The sequence below is a fragment of the Macaca thibetana genome, chromosome 16, assembly GCF_024542745.1.
Source record: "Macaca thibetana thibetana isolate TM-01 chromosome 16, ASM2454274v1, whole genome shotgun sequence".
Lineage (NCBI taxonomy): Eukaryota > Metazoa > Chordata > Mammalia > Primates > Cercopithecidae > Macaca > Macaca thibetana.
Window position 1 is genome coordinate 13,814,125 of NC_065593.1, and position 20,066 is coordinate 13,834,190.

At 52.2% G+C, this 20,066-nt stretch overlaps 2 protein-coding genes and 1 long non-coding RNA gene across 7 annotated transcripts; all 3 read right to left on the minus strand.

Moving 5' to 3' along the window:
• Positions 1-127: 127 nt before the first annotated feature.
• TNFSF13 (TNF superfamily member 13) lies at positions 128-4,237 on the minus strand. Of its 4 annotated transcripts, none has more exons than XM_050765442.1 (7): positions 2,451-4,237; positions 2,040-2,118; positions 1,850-1,897; positions 1,574-1,692; positions 1,254-1,392; positions 913-1,006; positions 128-731 (listed from the first exon to the last, which is right to left on the minus strand). In XM_050765442.1, the coding sequence occupies exons 1-7, from the start codon at positions 2,706-2,708 to the stop codon at positions 725-727; spliced, it is 744 nt and encodes a 247-aa protein (XP_050621399.1). In that variant the 5' UTR covers positions 2,709-4,237; the 3' UTR covers positions 128-724. The 4 variants fall into 4 exon arrangements, with proteins under 4 accessions (XP_050621399.1, XP_050621398.1, XP_050621397.1 ...); XM_050765441.1 differs by having other exon boundaries at positions 858-1,006; XM_050765440.1 differs by having other exon boundaries at positions 128-1,006.
• Positions 4,238-4,280: 43 nt separating this feature from the next.
• Positions 4,281-12,643, minus strand: TNFSF12 (TNF superfamily member 12). 2 transcript variants are annotated; one of them, XM_050765535.1, is made up of 7 exons: positions 12,227-12,643; positions 12,018-12,065; positions 11,346-11,421; positions 10,688-10,741; positions 10,562-10,597; positions 4,847-4,971; positions 4,281-4,650 (listed from the first exon to the last, which is right to left on the minus strand). In XM_050765535.1, exons 1-7 carry the CDS (start codon positions 12,383-12,385, stop codon positions 4,399-4,401), a joined length of 750 nt encoding a protein of 249 aa, XP_050621492.1. In that variant the 5' UTR covers positions 12,386-12,643; the 3' UTR covers positions 4,281-4,398. The 2 variants fall into 2 exon arrangements, with proteins under 2 accessions (XP_050621492.1, XP_050621494.1); XM_050765537.1 differs by having other exon boundaries at positions 12,018-12,068; positions 12,227-12,594.
• A 33-nt stretch (positions 12,644-12,676) lies between these two features.
• On the minus strand, positions 12,677-19,791 carry LOC126939837 (uncharacterized). Its single transcript, XR_007720454.1, has 4 exons — positions 19,716-19,791; positions 18,267-18,291; positions 13,764-13,839; positions 12,677-12,700 (listed from the first exon to the last, which is right to left on the minus strand). It is a non-coding gene; the product is annotated as an uncharacterized LOC126939837 (long non-coding RNA).
• Between the last annotated feature and the right edge of the window lie 275 nt (positions 19,792-20,066).

A 20,066-nucleotide genomic window follows, 5' to 3' on the forward strand; every position in this document is an offset into this window, starting at 1 on the left:
CCTGACCCTAGCGGCGCCCCTAGTACCTTGGTCCGGCGCGGGGCGCGCCACAGGAGAGCCAGGAGGGCGGGAGATCCCCGTACGAGGACCGGGCTGAGGCGAGGCAGTGGGGGAAATGGAGCCGGGGTATCATTCATTCTCTTTTATTTAACTTTAAGCAGGGCTTGATCAGAAAGAAGAGCTCAGAGGAGTGAGGCAACACCAACACCAGGGCGTACGATACATCCGAGGCTCCCCCGACAGCAGTTCCAGCCCGGAAGGGCTTGGAATGGCCTGCCACGCCGGGGCAATGGAGCGCATGAAAGCCAAACCTTGGGACCCGAAGAGTAATTTGACTGCGAAGGCACCGTCCTCGTCGGGCACCCCCTGTAGACGGGCGCATAATAGATACATCTTTGGAGATAGTGATGGAAACTGGGGTCCGATATTTGGAGAGAATGACGTAGGATAGGGCTTCTTGTGGGGGTGAAGAGGCAGAGGGCACCTGGAGAGAGGTGTGGCATGGAGAACCAGGGGTTTTCCCTAGCAGAGGGCGGCTTCGTGGACTTCGGCCAACCGGCAGGTGCTTCCCTCGAGCGGCCGCTAGATGGTGGTGCTGTTCCGGATGCTTCCAGTGGTCCCCGACCAGGTCTGGACAATGCCTGGCGCCCGTCCCCCGCCCCTCATCTACACACAGGCAAGAATTCGGAGCTCCATGGGGGATAGAAGCAAGATATCCGTAAAATCAAAGTCTAGGGGGTGGGAATGAAAAGGGAAAAGTGAGGAACCGGGAGCCAAACCCAGGAAGGCGCCTCTGTTCCTGCACATTCCCTCTCCTTTATATACTCAGCTCTTGGCTGTCTCCAGTATGTACCCACCCTGGTCTTCCAAGCTGGGAGCCACTTTTTATAACACAATCACAGTTTCACAAACCCCAGGAAGGTTCCATGTGGAGAGAGGTTAAGTTTCGCCCTTGCCCGGGGAATTATGACACTTAGAATATCCCCTTGGTGTAAATGGAAGACACCTGAGAAAAGAGAGAAAGTAGATTCGCAGTGAAGCACAGCCATCCAGATGCCCTGCTTCCCCCTGCCTTTCCAGCTCCACCGTTCCTCTACCTCCTGTAAGGACCCAGGCATTCTGCACTCACTTCACTCCTCAGAATGAAGAGGTCCGCCTCTGTTTAGGTTTCCAGCCTCCCTCCAATTGGTAGCTCCCTGCACTGCACCCCCTGTCAGAGATGTCCTGCTTTCGGCTGCCCACACGGCCCTCACCTGCGCTATAGCAGCTGTTGTAGGCCCGGTCCGGGTGGGAGGGCATACTTCTTATACATCGAAATAGAGTCTCTTGCTTTCCTTGGCCTTCTCGAGACACCACCTGACCCATGGTGAAAGTCACGTCTTGAAACAGGACCTGGCAGGAAAGGGAGATGTTGAAGAAAACAGGATGGCCTGGCTCAGTTCTGGGAGGCCTCAGGAGCGATAACGAGGGAAGAATGAAGGGTCTGCTAGGTTTGGTATGAATAGAGGGGTCAGGAACCCTCAGTATCGGGCCAAAGAGGCCCCTTGTGAAGCTCAGAGTGTGGCGGGGTTACCTGGCTATACAGCAGATAAACTCCAGCATCCCGGATTCGGACACCATATCCTTGGGCCTGTAGGCCTCTCCCACGCCTAAGAGCTGGTTGCCACATCACCTCGGTCACATCGGAGTCATCTGGAGGTGAGAAGTGTGTCGGTCAGGATTTCTTGGCACTCTCAGATCCTTTTTGGTTCTTCCCCTTTCACCTATAAGAACCCCTTGAGCCCAAGTGCCAGCCCGAGAGTTGCTGGTTATTGCCCCTCCCCAAAGCCATATTTAAAATAGTGCTAACCCTTGGAGGTGGCGTTAATGGGAACCAGGTGCAGGACGGAGTGCTGCTCTGAGGAGAGAAGGAGGGAATCTCAGCCGTGTCCACTTTTCCCCGTTGTGCTGTTGGCAGCCTCCACCCTCACCCTGACTCGGGCTTACAATCCCCATGCTGCTGCACACCTCCCACCCCTGCTGCACCCTGGAAGCCTCACTCTTCTGTTTTTGGGTGAGCACTGCTCTCCTTTTCCGGGATCTCTCCCCATTCTCCCAGGCTTCCGGGGCATCGGAGCTCTGCTCATGGAAAGAGGATCAGGGTTAGATTGAGATGCAAGAGTCCCAGCCAGCCTTCCTTCCCAGCCCTCCCCTGCCCCCGAAATGCCTCAAATCTCTCATGCACCTTTTCCCAGTAACCTGAGTGTTGGTGCTGGCTGCCCTCCAGGATTTGTTAGGTATGAGAAGCATTAACCTTTAACAGTTTCCTTTCCTGGAATGGCCGCGCCCCTGACTTCCAAACCGGAGACCCTCTCTTGCACCCCCTTGAAACTTTGCAGACCAGGAGGCCCACAGACCCCCCCCCGTGCTAACCATCCTTCTCTCCCAGACACCCTCCTCCCCTCACTCACCTGCTCCGGGAGACTCTGCCAGGGATACCCTTCTGCCTTCTGGGAGGGCCCTCCTGTCCTCTGCAGCCGGCTCACCTCTCTCCTGAGGCTCTGCAGCTCTGTCTGTTGGGTCAGCAGAGCCATGGCACAAGCCACAGCCCCCAGAGCTGCACCCCAACTCAACCAGAGGGCAACTGAGAGTGCCGGCTCTCTGACCGGAACCCCCATGTTGCCTGGAGGCCCTTTGGGGGCTAGCGAGAAAAGAGATGAGGCTGGCATGAGCTGGGGACCCTGCCAACAGCTGTGGCTTCAAGAGTGGGGTAACAAGGAGGTGGCGGGGCGGGTAGGGGTACGGGCAGTGGTGCAGAAGGGAAGAAGGTTGTTACGCAAGGAGAAATAAAAAGGAACTTGAGAATAAAAAGGAGGGAGGAGGAAAGCAAGCTAAGGGTACTGTTAGTGCTCCTGGCACTCCGTCGTGGGGCCAGTGTTGCCTTGAGACCCTCCACCCTCCCTCAGCCTCAGGAGAATTAGGTTCCAGTCCCTCTAGGAAGGACGGGGCTGCCAGTGACACCCAGGAGGAACAGCCAGTGCGCAGGAACCCTAGGGCGGCCCCAGGGTTGGGGGAGGGAAGGTTGGCTGGCGAGAGGGCATGGTGCCAGGAGCAGGATGGGGGGCCAAGCTGGGCAGTGTCCAGGGTCAGGGCGAGGGTGAAAGACCCTCTGGCTCAGGCACAGCAGAGATCACTGGGGCAGTTTACTAGGGGTGACTGAAGGTGGGAAAGGAGGGGTGGGCTCGGTAGGGAGGAGAACCAGGGGCACGGAAGCAAGAAACTGGCTGAGTTCTGGGGTTAAGGCTGGGCCGGGTGTGTTGGAATAAGGCCTGCACTACTCCCTGTGCTGAACTTGGCAAGCAGGACTTCCTGTTTCCCGAGAAAAGCTCTTACATAAGGCTCTGGACGAAGAGACAAAGCAGCAGCCCCAAGCCCCCCGGCCACTGCAGGATTCCTCCCTGGCACACAGGGTTCCAGGTTCCCGTGTGCTTGCTGACTCTGAGCCCCTCCTCCAGGCTGGCTCCTGCCCACCCCACCTCCCAGCAAGGGCCTGTGCCAGCACCTGCTGAATGTCCCGAGGCCACCAAGAGGAAGGGCCCCTGCTCCTCCCAGCCAGGGAGGGATTCCCCCGGAGGAGGAAGTCCGCCTCCTAGGGAAAGGAGGCCGCTTCTGCTGTACCTTGGGCGGACGATTGATTTTTTCCTGGGCGGTGTGCCTTTCTACCTCTGCTCCCACCTGGGGGTTGGAAGCATGGAGGTCCCCGCTCCCAAGCCTGAACATCATCCTGGAATTCCAGCTGTGCCGCTCTGTAACGCCCCCCTTCCCACGGCCCCCATCTACCCTGGGAGTGTCCCCTGAGCCCCAATAAAGAGAGAGACTATGACTTATTCTATTTAATATCCATTTATCAACACTTTGTCACAATAATAATAAAAATAATATCTGTTTTAAAAATCCACAGGGAATTCTCAAGGGAGGAGCTTGTCTTGTTTCTCGCCCCTCACATTTGGGAACTCCTGGCCTAGGCCCAGTCTCTTTGGCTTCCTGCCGCCAGGTCCAGCCCCTCTTAGTGCCTGAAGTGGGGTCTTCTGGACCCATCCTTACCCACAGAGTACAGTGAACACAATGCCCTGGGGGTCTGTGGCCAGGGGGAGTCGAGATCACTGGGGGCCTCAAAGGGTCAGGGATTGGGGAGCTAGTGAGGTGGAGAGTGGGCGGTGGGGGGCGTTGTAAGATAAGAGTGGGAATACTGTATTTATGTGGGATGGAAAACATGTGAACAGGCCCAGGCAGCCTCTAGAGGGAGGGGCAGGTCTGGAGCAAAGAGCAGCTGAGGGTGGGGCACAGGGGACTGGGGTGCCCAGATAGCTGCCAAGGGGAGCCGGCAGCCTGGGACGACTGTGGGGAGACCAGGGCCCCTCAGTGAACCTGGAAGAGTCCGAAGTAGGTGAGGAAGGGGGCAGCCTTGAGATGGGCCCAGGGGAGGGTGCGGATTCGCAGGGAGGACCCTGGCCGCAGAGCCAACAGCCCAGACACCTGGCAGAGGCGAAGCTGGGGCCCGAGGGAACTCGCTGCAGTGGCTGAGAATTCCTCCAGGCAGCGCAGGGCCAGCACGCCATCCACCAGCAAGTCCAGCTTCAGGTAGACAGCCTTCCCCTCGTCAAAGTGCACCTGGGGTGGGGACAATAGGCCAAGTCCAGGCCTCTGCCTGCCCTCGCCTCAATTTCCAATTTCCTCAGTGACACAGGCATCCCATCCCACCCAAACCCCGACTCACCCTCCCAGCCTTGTAGCTGGTCCCTCACTCTCCTGGCAAACCCTTCACCACTCCCTTACTGCGTTACCAATGCAGCCAGGTGGGGCTTACCTGACAGTACAGGTAGTAGAGCCCAGCCCGGGTGACTATGAACTCCCCGATCTGGCGGTTGTAGCGCAGAGGGCTGGAGCTGTTGATTCTGGCTTCCTCCCAGCCACTCACTGTCCCGTCCACACCTGAACACAGATGCTCAGAGATAAGGAAATGTCTCTCTACAGGACTCCCCCACACTCCCCGGGGATCCACTGAGCATATGAACGTTCAGTGCCCACTTTACCCAGAAGACACATAGATCACCCCGGGCAAGGGAGAATCCATCCCCTATGGTGCCCACAATTGACTAGGAAGTTATGTGAAAAAATCTAATGTATATGGCCAGAGACATTCGGGGCAGATTGTCACCTGCAGTCACTTCTGGGGAGAAGAGTAGAACTGAAGGAGAAGTATGAGGGGATTTAAACGTTTGACTTCATGGATATCTATATTATTTGCTTCTTTTATGTTGAGGATGTAAACATACATTATTTGAATTAGTACAACTAAAAATAATAAAATGACACCCAAATGTCCATCAACAAAATGTCTATCCATATAATGGAATATTATTTGGCCATAAAAAGAGTGAAGTACTGATACACGCTATGGCACAGATGCACCTTGAAAACATCATGCTCAGCCAGGCACAGTGGCTCACGCCTGTAATCCCAGCATTTTGAGAGGCCGAAGCAGGCGGATCACCGGAGGTCGGGAGTTTAAGACCAGCCTGGCCAACATGGTGAAACCCCGTCTCTACTAAAAATACAAAAACTAGCCAAGCATGGTGGCAGGCACCTGTAATCCTAGCTACTTGGGAGGCTGAGGCAGGAGAATTGCTTGAACCCAGGAGGGGGAAGTTGCAGTGAGCCAAGATCGCGCCACTGCACTCCAGCCTGGGCAACAGAGCTAGACTGTGTCTCAAAAAAAAAAAAAAAAGTGATGCTCACTGGGCATTTTTATTTCCACCAATGGGTTCCCACAGCCTGTGCTCTGCAGAGTCTCCAGCACTGAAGTTTCCTTCCCTTCCTTACCCTGCCAACTGCGCCATCTGAACAGCAACAGCCCCTCAAACTCATCTTGACCAACGCTGAGCTGACCCCCTCATCCCACACTTGCTTTACTGTCTGTTTTCCACATTTGGTTCTGCCACCAGGGGGATACTCAAGCGGAGCTCCCTCTCCTTTACCCATATCATTCATCGATCAACAGTTCCTATCAATCCTGCCTCTTAAATAGCTCTCTCCCCTGTCTCCCCCATCTGGTGCCTCCGTCTGCTTTTCCCAGCATTCCCTGTTTCCATTCTGGCTTCCTCCAGGTTATTCCCTACACAAAGCCACAGAATGAGTCTCTAAGATGCAGATGTAAGCCCACCTCGCCTTCCTCCTTCCCATGGCTCACCTCAGAATAGTTCCCACATGCCACCGTGTGGCCTGGCTTCTGTCTCCAGCCTTATCCCCATCTCGTTCCTCCAGCACTTTCTGCTTCTGCCATGCTGAACTTAAGAGTCCTCCAGCCTCATCATGCTCTGGTCAAACCCGGGCCTTTTGCCCCAGGGGCTGCTTCTGCTTCCACCCACCGTCCTTGACCCCTTGCCTGTCTTGTCTTACGCTCCTGCTTCAAGGCCCAGTGGCACCTTGCAATGTAGGGAGGGAATCCCTGACTCCACAGCCGTGTCTGTCTTCCCATGTGTTGCCCAGTATCTTTGGCCACTTTCATTATTGTTTTTGTCACATTCCACTGTAATTAGAATTTTTTTTTTTTTTTTTTTTTTTTTTTTTTTTTGAGATGGAGTCTCACTCTGTCGCCTAGGCTGGAGTGCAGTGGTGCAATCTCGGCTCACTGCAGCCTCCGCTTCCGGGGTTCAAGTGATTCTCATGCCTCAGCCTCCCAAGTAGCTGGGATTACAGGCACGTGCCACCAAACCTGGCTAATTTTTTTCTTTTTTGTATGTTCGTAGAGACATCATGTTGGCCAGGCTGGTCTCGAACTCCTGACCTCAAGTGATCCACCTGCCTCGGCATCCCAAAGTGCTGGGATTATAGGTGTGAGCCACTGCACCCGACCTGTAATTACAAATTTATATGCTTGTTTCCTCTCCTAGACAGTGACTCCTTAAAAATCGGTCTGAGGCCAGGTGCAGTGGCTCACACCTGTAATCCCAGCACTTTGGGAGGCTGAGGCGAGTGGATCACGAGGTCAGGAGATTGAGACCATCCTGGCTAACATGGTGAATCCCCATCTCTCCTAAAACATAAAAAAAATTAGTCAGGTGTGGTGGCAGGTGCCTGTAGTCCCAGCTACTCGGGAGGCTAAGGCAGGAGAATGGCGTGAACCCAGGAGGCAGAGCTTGCAGTAAGCCAAGATTGCGCCACTGCAATCCAGCCTGGGCGACAGAGCGAGACTCTGTCTCAAAAAAAAAAAAAAAAGTGGGGGGGGGTCTGGATATTTGCTGTGGGCACCTAGCATGGCCCCTAGCAAACAGTAGGTCTTCAATGCATGTTGAGTCAATGAATGAATGAATGTCTGGATAACTGCCAAAATAAGTGGTCTATACAGAGGGGAGGAAGGCTGACCTGGGCATGAAGAGTAGGGAGGGCAGAGAAGAGAGGACGTTCCTACTTATGGAGCCAGCCTGAGCAAAGGCTGCTTGTAGCCAAAGGGCATGGTGTGCCAGAACCACGGAGGGCTTGCCTGGTATCATTTGTCTTCAGCCACAGACCTCACCTGGACATTCTGTCCTGCCTGGCAATCTTACATTCCCCCACGAAGCTTGCTTTCATAATCAGCAAGATGAGATTTTGTACCATTCCTCCTCAAATCTCCTGTCTCCGTCTCCCTAGTTGTCCCTAGAACCTAGAAGTCATCGAGCAAAGGCTCCCTCATCTCCCCCCAGTAAATCTACAAACCCACCTGTTCTCTTGTGCTCCTTTGACCCTCTGGTAATGGTGGGAGATGTGTCCTCTCTTCTTTCTGGAAACTTCCCTCTCCCCTTTTTGGATGTGGCCCCTGCATGGACCCCTCACCCCTGTACCAGCCACCTCGCCTTTCATGCAGACCATGTCCAGTACACAGGCACATTCTAGCTGGGTTCAAATCTTGGCTCCACCACTTAGTATCTCATGGCCTCAGACAAGTTGTGTAACCTCCATCTGTAAAATGGAGGTAATTAGAGTATCTTCCTTTTAGGGTTGTTGTGAGGATTAGATAAGACCAAACACAAGTGCCAGACACAGTGCCTATCTCAAGAAAGCCCTCAGTATGTGTTAGTTCAGATAAAAATAGTATTATTCACAGAACTAAACTTTTCCTTGATCCACACAACCCTCCACCTGCTGGCCTATTTCTCTGCTCCTTGTTACAGAGAAACATCTAAAAAGGCTTGTCCTAGGCCAGGTGCAGTGGCTCATGCTTGTAATCCCAGCACTTTGGGAGGCCGAGGAGGGCGAATCACTGGAGGTCAGGAGTTCGAGACCAGCCTGACCAACATGGAGAAACCCTATCTCTACTAAAAATACAAAATTAGCCAGGTGTGGTGGCGCATGCCTGTAATCTCAGCTACTCAGGAGGCTAAGGCAGGAGAATTGCTTGAACCCGGGAGGCAGAGGCTGTGGTGAGCCGAGATTGCGCCATTGCACTCCAGCCTGGGCAACAAGAGTGAAACTCCGACTCAAAAAAAAAAAAGGTTGTCCCAGCCTCCAGTTCCTTATTTCTCATTTTCTTCTCAACCCAATGCACACTGCCTTCCTGTTCTAACTATGCCACTGAAACCACCCTCCTTAAGGTCAGCAGAACTTTCACATTACCAAACCCAGCCATCATTTCTCTGTTCTCATCTCATGTGATCTCTCAGCTGCATTCAACACAGACAGCCACATCCTCCTTGAAACAGTGGTTTCTCTCAATCCAGGATGCCACCCTGCCTGGGTTTCTTCCTCTCTGTCCGGCTTCGTCTCAGTCTCTCTGGTTTTCCCCTTAGCTCCACTTCGAGATGCCCAAGAGCCTCAGGGCTTCATTCGTGGGGCCATTCCTTCTCCTGGCGTCTCATCCAATCCTGTGGCTTTAAATGCCATCGATAGGCCGGGCACAGGGGCTCACGCCTGTAATCCCAGCACTTTGGGAGGCTGAAGCTGGCAGATCACCTGAGATCAGGAGTTCAAGACCAGCCTAGCCAACATGGTGAAACTCTGTCTCTACTAAAAAATACAAAAATGAGCTGGGTGTGGTGGCGCCTGCCTATAATCTCAGCTACTTGGGAGGCTGAGACAGGAGAATCACTGGGACCCAGGAGGCAGGGGTTGCAGTGAGCCAAGATTGCACCACTACACTCCAGCCTGGGTGACAGAGCGAGACTCTGTCTCAAAAAAAAAAAAAAAAAAAAAAAAAGCCACACATATGGCCACGACTCCTGGCTTTATCCGTCCTGACTTAGCCTGAGCTAGTCGACAATGTCCAGTCATCCATTTGTGGAATTTACTTTATTGTCATTTATCCACTTGTTTATTTTAGACATCCCAACATTAATAATTATCTTACATACTTCCCACCTATTTCTTCCTTGGTCAACCCCTTTTAGGAAATGGCATCATTCTTCCCAGAGATACCCAAGTTAAACATCTAGAAGCTGGCTGGGTGCGGTGGCTCACGCCTGTAATCCCAGCACTTTGGGAGGCTGAGGCGGGCAGATCACTGGAGGTCAAGAGTTTGAGACCAGCCTGGAAAACATGGCGAAACCCTGTCTCTACTAAAAATATAAAAATTAGCTGGGTGTGGTGGCACACGCCTGTAATCCCAGCTACTTGGGAGGCTGAGGCAGGAGAATCTCTTGAATCTGGGAGGTGGAGGTTGCAGTGAGCTGAGATCGCACCACTGCACTCCAGCCTGGGTGACAGAGTGAGACTCTGTCTTAAAAAAAATTAAAAATCTAGACGTCATCTGTGATTCCTCCCTTTCTTTCATTCTTTACCTCCAACCCGTAAGTCAGTAATATCTTCAGGTCACAGGCTGAACCCATCCACTTCTCACCATCTCTGCTGTGAACCCCTCGGCTGAGCACCCCTCATTCCTCCCTGCCTCTCACAGTGGAAGGGCATTCTGGGTGAGGGGATGGTATGTGCAAAGTCCAGAAGAGGCACACCGGGGGCAGGGGTGTCAGCCCAGCAAGCATGAGGACAGCGTAAGAGTGCAGGGAAATTAGGTTGAGACCAGACCACGAAGAGACCGGAAGCCATGTAGAGAGCCAATACCATAACAAAAGTGAAGTTTAGGGGCTCAGCATGGCAGCACAGGTCGGATGGAGTGGAGGGGTGCAGAGGGTGTGGAATGGGGAAGGAGCAAGAGGCTGCGTTTGAGGTTCTGAGGTCATGGTGCTGAAGTAGAGGGTGGGGTAGAAATGGAAAAGATGAGCAGACACTAGCAGCATTTTGAGAAAAAGATCATCAGGACATGGAATATGGAGGAGAAAAAAAAAAGAATGAAAAGTGCTTCTTGGAGAAGAATGAGGGCTGAAGGAGAGAGCAGGGGCAGTGATTTTCTGGGGGAGCTGGGCAGAGTTCTGGGGAAAGGCAGGGGTCGTTCGTGGGGTCGCATGCCTGGGTCACAGAGAGAACCAAGACCTTCATGAACTGGCTTCTGTGATTCTGAGACTGATGGCAGGGAAAGGAGTTGGAGGTCAAATGTTTTGAGGGGCCCTTTTCCCAGGAGGCCAGTGCTGTGGGGGGGATGGGGTCTCACCCGCCTGCGCTCCATCCTGTCCAGGTCGTGGATGAACTGTAAAGCACAGGAAAGGGTTGATGAGACCTGCCCTGCCCCTCTGCCACCTGCTCCTCTTCTCCCAGGTATGGCTCACCCATCACCCACCTTCATAATGGGCTGCGATCGCTCTTCGAGCCCGTGTTTTCCGGCCTTTAGGTGCTGAGGATCAAGGAAAGACAGATGAACAAAGTGGGCCCTACTGGGGGTCCCAGAGCCACTCTCCCAGCCCCATTCCCCTCTCAGGGAGCCTGGCATCCTTATTCTTGTCCAGACTCCTGGCCTTAGAATCTCAGACCTCATCTTCCTCGGTAAATAGAGTGACTGTAATTTGTCATCCACACTGGGATACTTCTGAGAGCAAAACGGGAAGCTGCTACTAATCACACTGAGATAACAGGTGGGTGTCAGGACAGTTGCATGCCGACTTGGACACGTGGTCATTCGGCCACCCCCTCATCCGATTCCTAAGTCTCTTTGCCTACTGGGGTCCAGGCCTCCGACTCCCCAGCCTAGTCTCCATCAGGATCCCAGTAGTTCTTCTAACTCATGGCCACCCCGCCTTCCTGTTTGGGGTAGGGTCTGAAGGAGTACATCCATGTGACAGAAGAAGCTTCACAGGAGGGCGAGAATCCCTAGGTTTGAGTATTGACTGCTTAGCTGCGCGACTCTGAGCCTCCTTTCACCCTCCGTGCCTCAGTTTCTCCCTGTGGATAATGGCTTTTGCTCTGCCAGCTTCCTGAGGTTGGGATAGAGGAATACTCACCACTTCTGCGAGGCCGAACTAGTCGGTTCAGGAAAGGCACAGGATCCCGACTTTCTTCTGCCTGGGGATTCAGTTCCTAGGGGAATCAGGGCAGGGTTCAACCAGGGACTCCCAGAGATATAAAGTGAGACAGACGGGGCCTGTCAGGAGAGCCACCAGCCAGCAATAGGCACAGAAGTCTTAGGGACAGATTAAGCCCCTCAGCCAGCTACAGCTGGGGCCCCGGGCAAAGGCGAGGCTGGGAGTCAGGCCCCAGGTCTCACCCTTTCCTCTAGACCAGCTACACTTTCCCACCCATGCACAACCAATGCAGACCCTGCACTCAACTGACACATTGCACACACGCCCACACCCAGTCACCAAGCATAGAGGACACGCACCCTGTACACAACCACAACCCTCTTCCACGCAGACTCACATATCTCATACATCCAGGTCACCCCCAGCCAATAAACACCTCAGACTCAGGTGGCACAACCCCAGCACAAACCCCTCACACAGAGTTGTCACCACGCACACACACCCCTACAGACACACACCCATGCACGCACTGTGTTCACACACCCTGCACACACCTCGTGTGCGGCTGGCACAGTTGCACACACCTGCAGCCTCAGCTGTGCACACTTCCCGTGGCCCAGCAGCCTGCAGACCGCGCCCACGCCCACTCACCGATGGGTCCTGGTCTTCCTCTGCCACCAGCTCCTCCTGGGCAGGCTCCTGCTGGGAAGGAGGCAGCGTCACCCTGTGCCTCTCCACCTGACATCTCGCCCTCCACCCATCCTCCCTTCCCCTTGCCTTCAGCCCACCCGGCCCCCAGCGGCCCCTCTGCAGTCTCAGCTCCTGATGTGCCCAAGAAGGGGTGCGCAGCGGGGCCTCACCTGGGCGGACAGCGATGCCCGGCTCCCCAGGCTGACCACGGCCAGCAGGAGGCCGAGGCAGGCCAGCGCCAGGCCCAGGCCCAGCGCGAGCGGGACCAGCAGGGCGGTGCCCGGCTCCCCCCGGCGCCCCCTCCGCCTCTGGCTCCGACGGGCGGCCATGGGGGCGGGGGGCTGTGCCTGCCTCACCGCCCCCCCATCCCGGGACCCGAGGGATCGGGGGAGGGGGAGCCGGCGGGCGGATCGGGCTGGGGAGAGGGAGGGGCAAGGGAAACGGGGCGGGAGGGGGCGCTGGGGACAGGAAGCCGGACGCTGTGTGTGATTAAACTCCGAGCCTCTGGCTGGGCGCTGTGCGTGCAGCGGACGGAATGGGCGCCCACCCGACCTCCGAGCGCCCAGCCCGGGCGTGCACCACCAGGGCGAGGTCCGTTGTGTGCGGCCGTGGCAGCGACGGGACTGTGCGTGTGCGGGCACCTCCTGCGGGGAGATGGGGAACTCAGGAAGGCCTGTTGGTTCAGATTCTTCTGTGTCCCTGTGTCTTCAGCGATAAGGACGCTCCTTTCCTCCAGGTGCAGGGAGGGCGCCTCTGACAGGAGGCTATTATTTGCTGCTTCAGGAAAAGGACAGGGAGTTCCAGGTTGTACGACCTGGTTCAGGGAAGAAGGGCCGGAGACGGTAAGAAAGACCCTTCGGCTTCTGCGGTTTTCTCAAATTCCTTCAGCTGAAAACACTCACTATGACGAGGTGCATCGTTTGGGGTTGCACGTTCTGAAGCCCATCATTACCAATGATTGCTAAGCATCTGAGGAGGACCAGCAGCATGCAAAAGACAGACCAAAATTGGTCCGGCACGGTGGCTCACGCCTGTAATCCCAGAAGGCCAAGGCTGGGGGCCAGGAGTTCAAGATCAGTCTGGGCAACAGCAAGACCCCATCTCTACAAAAAAGTTTAAAAAATTTAGCCCACACCTGTAGTCCCAGCTACTCAGGAGGCCGAGGTAGGAGGATTGTTTGAGCCCAGGAGTTTGAGGCTGCAGTGAGCTGTGATTGCAACACTACACTCCAGCCTGGGCAACAGAGCCTTGTCTCAAAAAAGAAAAAGACCAAAATTGGCCTGGTGAGGTGGTTCGCACCTGTAATCCCAGCACTTTGGGAGCCCAAGGCAGGTGGATCACGAGGTCAGGAGTTCAAGACCTTCCTGGCCAAGATGGTGAAACCCCGTCTCTACTAAAAATACAAAAAAAAAAATTAGCCGGGCATGATGGCAGGCGCCTGTAATCCCAGCTACTCAGGAAGCTGAGGCAGAGAATTGCTTGAACCCAGGAGACAGAGGTTGCAGCGAGCCGAGTTCACACACACCACTGCACTCCAGCCTGGGCGACATCTCAAAAAAGAAAGACCAAAATTAACAAACAATTTGACACTGGAGGAAACAGATAATTCAGGAAACAGAGTACTACCTAATATACTTAAAGAGAGCTGGGCATGGTGGTGCATGCCTGTATTCCCAGCTACTCAGGAGGTTGAGATGGGAGGATCACCTGAGCCTGGGAGGTCGAGGCTGCAGTGAGCTGTGATCACACCACTGTATTCCAGCACGAGCAACAGAGTAAGACCCTGTAAAAAAAAAAAAAAAAAAAAAAAAAAAAAAAAAGTATGCAAAGAAAGAAAAGCAGTTAGAATCTCCAGAAAATTTTCTTTTTTTTTTTTTTTTTTTTTTTTTTGAGACGTAGTCTCGCTCTGCTGCCCAGGCTGGAGTGCAATGGCCGGATCTCAGCTCACTGCAAGCTCCGCCTCCCGGGTTCACGCCATTCTCCTGCCTCAGCCTCCCGAGTAGTTGGGACTACAGGCGCCTGCCACCGCGCCCGGCTAGTTTTTTTTTCTGTATTTTTTAGTAGAGACGGGGTTTCACCGTCTTAGCCAGGATGGTCTCGATCTCCTGGCCTCGTGATCCGCCCGTCTCGGCCTCCCAAAGTGCTGGGATTACAGGCTTGAGCCACCGCGCCCGGCCCAGAAAATTTTCAAAACTGAAATCACGATGTAAATAAAAAACAGCTGGGACCAGTTGCGGTGGCTCACACCTGTAATCCCAGCACTTTGGGAGGCCAAGGTGGGGTTTAGTAGAAACCCCATCTCTACTAAAAAACACAAAAATGAGGCCAGGTGCAGTGGCTCACGCCTGTAATCCCAGCACTTTGGGAGGCCGAGGTGGGTGGATCATGAGGAGAGAAGATCGAGATCATCCTGGCTAACACAGTGAAACCCCGTCTCTACTAAAAATACAAAAAAATTAGCCAGGTGTGGTGGTGTACACAGTTGTCCCAGCTACTCGGGAGACTGAGGCAGAAGAATGGCATGAACCCAAGAGGCGGAGCTTGCAGTGAGCCGAGATCGCGCCACTGCACTCCAGCCTGAGCGATAGAGCGAGACTCCGTCTCAAAAAAAAAAAAAAAATTAGCCGGTCATGGTGGTGGGCACCTGTAATCTCAGCTACTCGGGAGGCTGAGGCGGAGAATTGCTTGAACCCGGGAGGCGGAGGTTGCAATGAGCCAAGATTGCATGACTGCACGCCAGCCTGGGCAACAGAGCGAGACTCCATCTCAAAAAAAAAAAGCCATAAAACAGTTGGGCATCATGGTGTGCACCTGTAGTCTCAGCTAACTGGGAGACTGAGGCAGGAGGATCGCTTGAGCCCAGGAATTCCAGGTTGCCATGAGCTATGATCTGGGCACTGAACTCCAGCTTGGTCTGCAGAGCAAGACTCTGTCTCAAAAAATAATAATAATAAATAAATAATAAAATAAAAATAAATAAATACAGGTTGGGTATCACGGCTCATGCCTGTACCCCTAGAGCTTTGAGAGGCTTAGACGAGAGGATCTCTTGAGGCCAGGAGTTCAAGACCAGCCTGGGTAACATAGTGAGAACCCCTCTCCATCTCTACAAAAAATACAAGAAAAATTATCCAGGTGTGCTGGCATGCCCCTGTAGTCCCAGCTGGAGGCTAAGTCAGGAGGATCACTTCAGCCCAGGAATTTGAGGTTGCAGTGAGCTATGATCACCCCATTGAACCGAAGCCTGGGCAGCAGAGTGAGACCCTGTCTCTGTAACAAATAAAATAAATAGGCCGGGCGCAGTGGCTCACGCCTGTAATCCCAGCACTTTGGGAGGCCAAAGTGGGTGGATCACCTGAGGTCAGGAGTTCAAGACTAGCCTGGCCAACATGTAGTGAAACGGCATCTCTACTAAAAAATACAAAAATTAGCTGGGCGTGGTGGCACACGCCTGTAGTCCCAGCTACTTGGAAAGCTGAGGCAGGAGAATTGCTCAAACCCAGGAGGTAGAGGTTGCAGTGAGGCGAGATTGTGCCACTGCACTCCAGCCTGGGCTACAGAGCAAGAGTTCATCTCTCAAAAAAATAAAAATAAAAAATAAAATAAAATAAATGAAACACAAGTTGTAACATGACACTATTGTATTTAATTGATACAGTATCAATTTAGGGCCTTAGTACTTGCTTGCCACATTGTCCTTTGAGTGACACATGGATTATGGGATTGAGAAACAATGTTCATGTGGCCATAATAATATAAATATCCTTGACTGGATTTCAACTTTTAGAGTCAACCTGTAGAAAAATCCAGAAGACGGCCGGGCGCGGTGGCTCAAGCCTGTAATCCCAGCACTTTGGGAGGCCGAGACGGGCGGATCACGAGGTCAGGAGATCGAGACCATCCTGGCTAACACGGTGAAACCCCGTCTCTACTAAAAAATACAAAAAAAAACTAGCTGGGCGCGGTGGCGGGCGCCTGTAGTCCCAGCTACTTGGGAGGCTGAGGCAGGAGAATGGCGTGAACCTGGGAGGCGGAGCTTGCAGTGAGCTGAGATCCAGCCACTGCACTCCAGCCTGGGCGGCAGAGCGAGACTCCGTCTCAAAAAAAAAAAAAAAAAAAAAAAAAAAAAAAAAAAAATCCAGAAGACTTAATGGCAGCAAAGACTGCAAAGGCCCACAATTTTGACTTTTTTTTTTTTTTTTTTTTTTTTTGAGATGGAGTCTCGTTCTGTCACCCAGGCTGGAGTGCAATGGCACAATCTTGGCTCACTGCAACCTCTGCCTCCCAGGTTCAAGTGATTCTCCTGCCTCAGCCTCCTGAGTAGCTGGGACTACAGATACACATCACCATGCCTGGCTAATTTTTGTATTTTTAGTAGAGAGAGGGTTTCACCATGTTGGTCAGGCTGGTCTCAAACTCTTGACCTTGTGATCCACCTGCCTCAGCCTCCCAAAGTGCTGGGATTACAGGCATGAGCCACTGTGCCCTGCCTTTGACTTTTGTTAACATGAAGCCGAGAAAAGGTCACATGTGGAAGTGAGGAGAGAAAGAGGAATTGCAAGCTGCTTCTCTCACCAGAGAAATGACAAAAATAGGTGGAATAGGCCGGGTGCGGTGGCTCACACCTGTAATCCCAGCACTTTGGGAGGCTGAAGCAGGCAAATCACGAGGTCAGTAGCTCGAGACCAGTCTGGCCCACACGGTGAAACCCTGTCTCTACTAAAAATACAAAAATTCACCAGGCATGGTGGCACACATCTGTAATCCCAGCTAGTCAGGAGGCTGAGGCATGAGAATCTCTTGACTCGGGAAGCGGAGGTTGCAGTGAACTGAGGTCATGCCATTGCACTCCAGCCTGGGCAACAGAGCAAAACTCTGTCTCAAAAAAAAAAAAAAAAAAAAAGGATGGAAGAACAGAGGTTTACCTATATATAACCAAAATAATTAATATTAAGGTAATATAGTCATCACTGGGGAGAGAAATGAGAGACAACGTGAGTTTAAAAATTCATGTTTTTGGCTGGGCGTAGTGGCTCACACCTGTAATCCCAGCACTTTGGGAGGCTGAGGCGGGTGGATCACGAGGTCAGGAGTTTGAGACCAGCCTGACCAACATGGTTAAACCCCATCTCTACTAAAAATATAAAAATTAGCCAGACATGGTGGTGCGTACCTAATCCCAGCTATTCGGGAGGCTGAGACAGGAGAATCACTTGAACCTGGGAGGCAGAGGTTGTAGCAAGCCGAGATAGCGCCACTGCACTCCAGTCTGGGTGACAGAGCAAGACTCCGTCTCAAAAAATAGCAACAACAACAAAATTCACGTTTTTTTCATACACATTCTGCTTAGGTAACATTTCATGTTTTATATTAGAAAGTCAGTATTAACTAAATTTTATATATAAAGAAATAGAGGCCAGGCATAGTGGCTCACACCTATAATCCCAGCACTTTTGGAGGCTGAGGTAGGCAGATAGCTTGAGCTCAGGAGTTAGAAATCAGCAACGAGGTGGGCCGGGCACAGTGGCTCACGCCTGTAATCCCAGCACTTTGGGAGGCCAAGACGGGTGGATTATGAGGTCAGGAGATCGAGACTATCCTGGCTAACACGGTGAAACCCTGTCTCTACTAAAAATACAAAAAATTAGCTAGGTGTGGTGGCGGGCGCCTGTAGTCCCAGCTACTCCGGAGGCTGAGGCAGGAGAATGGCGTGAACCCGGGAGGCGGAGCTTGCAGTGAGCCAAGATCGCGCCACTGCACTCCAGCCTGGGCAACAGAGTGAGACTCCATCTGAAAAAAAAAAAAAAAAGAAGAAAGAAAAGAAAAGATGGAATTTCACTCTTGTCACCCAGGCTGGAGTGCAATGGCAGATCTCAGCTCACTGCAACCTCTGCCTCCTGGGTTCAAGCGACTCTCCTGTCTCAGCCTCCTGAGTAGCTGGGATTACAGGCGCCTGCCACCACGCCAGGCTAATTTTTGCATTTTTGGAAGAGATGGGGTTTCACCATGTTGGTCAGGCTGGTCTCGAACTCCCCACCTCAGATGATCCACCCGCCTCAGCTTTCCAAAGTGCTGGGATTACAGGCGTGAGCCACCGCGCCCGGCCTCTACTTGATTTTTATTATCAGGTGAATGCAGCATTTTAATTTGTAAAAAGAAAAAAATTGTACAGCAGGAAGCCTGCTGAGGCGAGGGAAAGTCACTACCCACCTCGGCCAGCGTGTGATCACACCTGCTAAAGGAAAAAAACAGAGATTGGAGCCTTGGAGACAGCAGATCATCCTCAGATCCTTTAACTTTGGCTTGAAAAATTAATTCAATACACTTAACCTTTTTGTTCTTGGTTTGCGGCCAAAGTTAAAATTAACTTGCATTTTTTAGGACACTGATAGGAAGTAACTTGGGAAACATGTAGGAAAAATACTGAAAGGAAATCTGCCAATCTTTTTATTCCTGCCTTTTTACACTTTTCTTACTTTTCACATTTTTAATCATGATTCTAAAGGAAAAAAAAGGCTTTGTCATTTTGTTTTTTGTTTTTCTTTTTGGATATCCAGCTTGATTAATATCCCTTAAATGTAAGGCTGTGCATGGTGGCTCACGTCTGTAATCCTAGCACTTTGGGAGACTGAGGCAGGTGGGTCACTTGAGGTCAGGAGTTTGAGACCAGCCTGGCCAACATGGTGAAACCCTGTCTCTACTAAAACTACAAAAATTATCCGGGTGTGGTGGCTTACGCCTAATCCCACTTAGGAGGCTGAGGCAGGAGAATAGCTTGAAGCCAAGAGACGGAGGTTGCAGCGAGCCGAGATCCCAGCTACTTGGGGGACTTGAGGCAGGAGAATCGCTTGAACCCAGGAGGCAGAGGTTGCAGTGATCTGAGATCGTGCAATTGCACTTTAGCCTGGGCAACAAGAGTGAAACTCCATCTCAAAAAAACATCACTTAAATGCAAATAAAGAATTTCACGTAGTCTGTAAGGGTAGGGACTGTGTATGTTTTACAGGCATTGTATTTCCAGGGCCAGCAAAAGTTTGTTGAATGAATAAATATGGCCTAGCCTCCCCAGTCTGGCGGTGACTACTGAATATGGTGATACTAGCAATCCTGAGAGTGGACAGTGACCATCCTAGTTTGCCGGGGACTGAGGAGGTTCCCAGGATGAGGGACTTTCAATGCTAAAACCAGGACAGTTCTGGAAAAAACCAGGATGAGTTGCTATGTGCCACCATCCTGGGCTCTTCCCCAGACTTTACCTACCATCTCTTCACTGATGACCCTCCTGTCCTCTTCTCCCCACTTCCTCAGTGAACATGGACTCCACGTGGTTGGCCATCACCACGGGTCTCTCTTGTACTAAATCCAGCAGATACACCTTGGCTCTCATCTTACTTATTTGCAGCCTCTACGATTGTTTCCCGCTCTCATTCCGAAACCCTCCTTCCTTGGCCTCTTCCCATTCTGGCTTCTAGTTTCCTTCGCTGGTTATTTTAAGAACATAAATGTGCTATATTTAAGCTGGTTCATTCATTCTATTACCAAGTTTGGTATCACAAATAGACTTCATATAGAAATGCTATCATCCTTCCTTCCCCTCCTTCCCTGCCTCCCTCTGTTCCTTCCGTTCCTTTCTTTCATAATAAGATATTCCAGCTGTACCTTGTACTTCCTCCGCACCAGCCCTGAGATCAGAAGCCATTTCTTCAAGGAACGGTGCCCTTTCACGGAGAAGGATATTTAGCAACTAAGATCTGGGCACCGGGTAAACTCAGCATCCCTGGAAGCGAGGCCTTTCAGCAGACAAAGATAGGATAGATACATATTGTGTAAGTTCACAAGGACAGTCTAATTTTGGTCCAACATCGCAACATTCTGCCTCCCGTCCTGTGTGTGTATCCCCTGTGTTAGTCTCCATGACAGTGCTGTGTTTCCATCATTGCATTTCTCACAACTCACACTTCTGCTCTCCCTCCCTCACTCAACCGTGAAGTTCCACTGGTTCAGGGGCCA

Bases quoted from the DNA above. Each gene is read 5' to 3' on its own strand.
- TNFSF13 (XM_050765441.1), bottom strand. From the start codon at position 2,708: ATGCCAGCCTCATCTCTTTTCTCGCTAGCCCCCAAAGGGCCTCCAGGC. The intron at 1,898-2,039 runs GTGAGGCTTCCA...TTCTCTCCTCAG, and splicing joins GCTCACCCAAAAACAGAAGA to AGCAGCACTCCGTCCTGCAC. The intron at 1,007-1,253 runs GTGAGGGCCGTG...CTCTTTTCTCAG, and splicing joins CAACAGCTGCTATAGCGCAG to GTGTCTTCCATTTACACCAA.
- TNFSF12 (XM_050765537.1), bottom strand. From the start codon at position 12,385: ATGGCCGCCCGTCGGAGCCAGAGGCGGAGGGGGCGCCGGGGGGAGCCG. The intron at 10,742-11,345 runs GTGAGTATTCCT...CTTGATCCTCAG, and splicing joins AGTTCGGCCTCGCAGAAGTG to CACCTAAAGGCCGGAAAACA. The intron at 4,651-4,846 runs GTAAGCCCCACC...TCCCCACCCCAG, and splicing joins TCTACTACCTGTACTGTCAG to GTGCACTTTGACGAGGGGAA.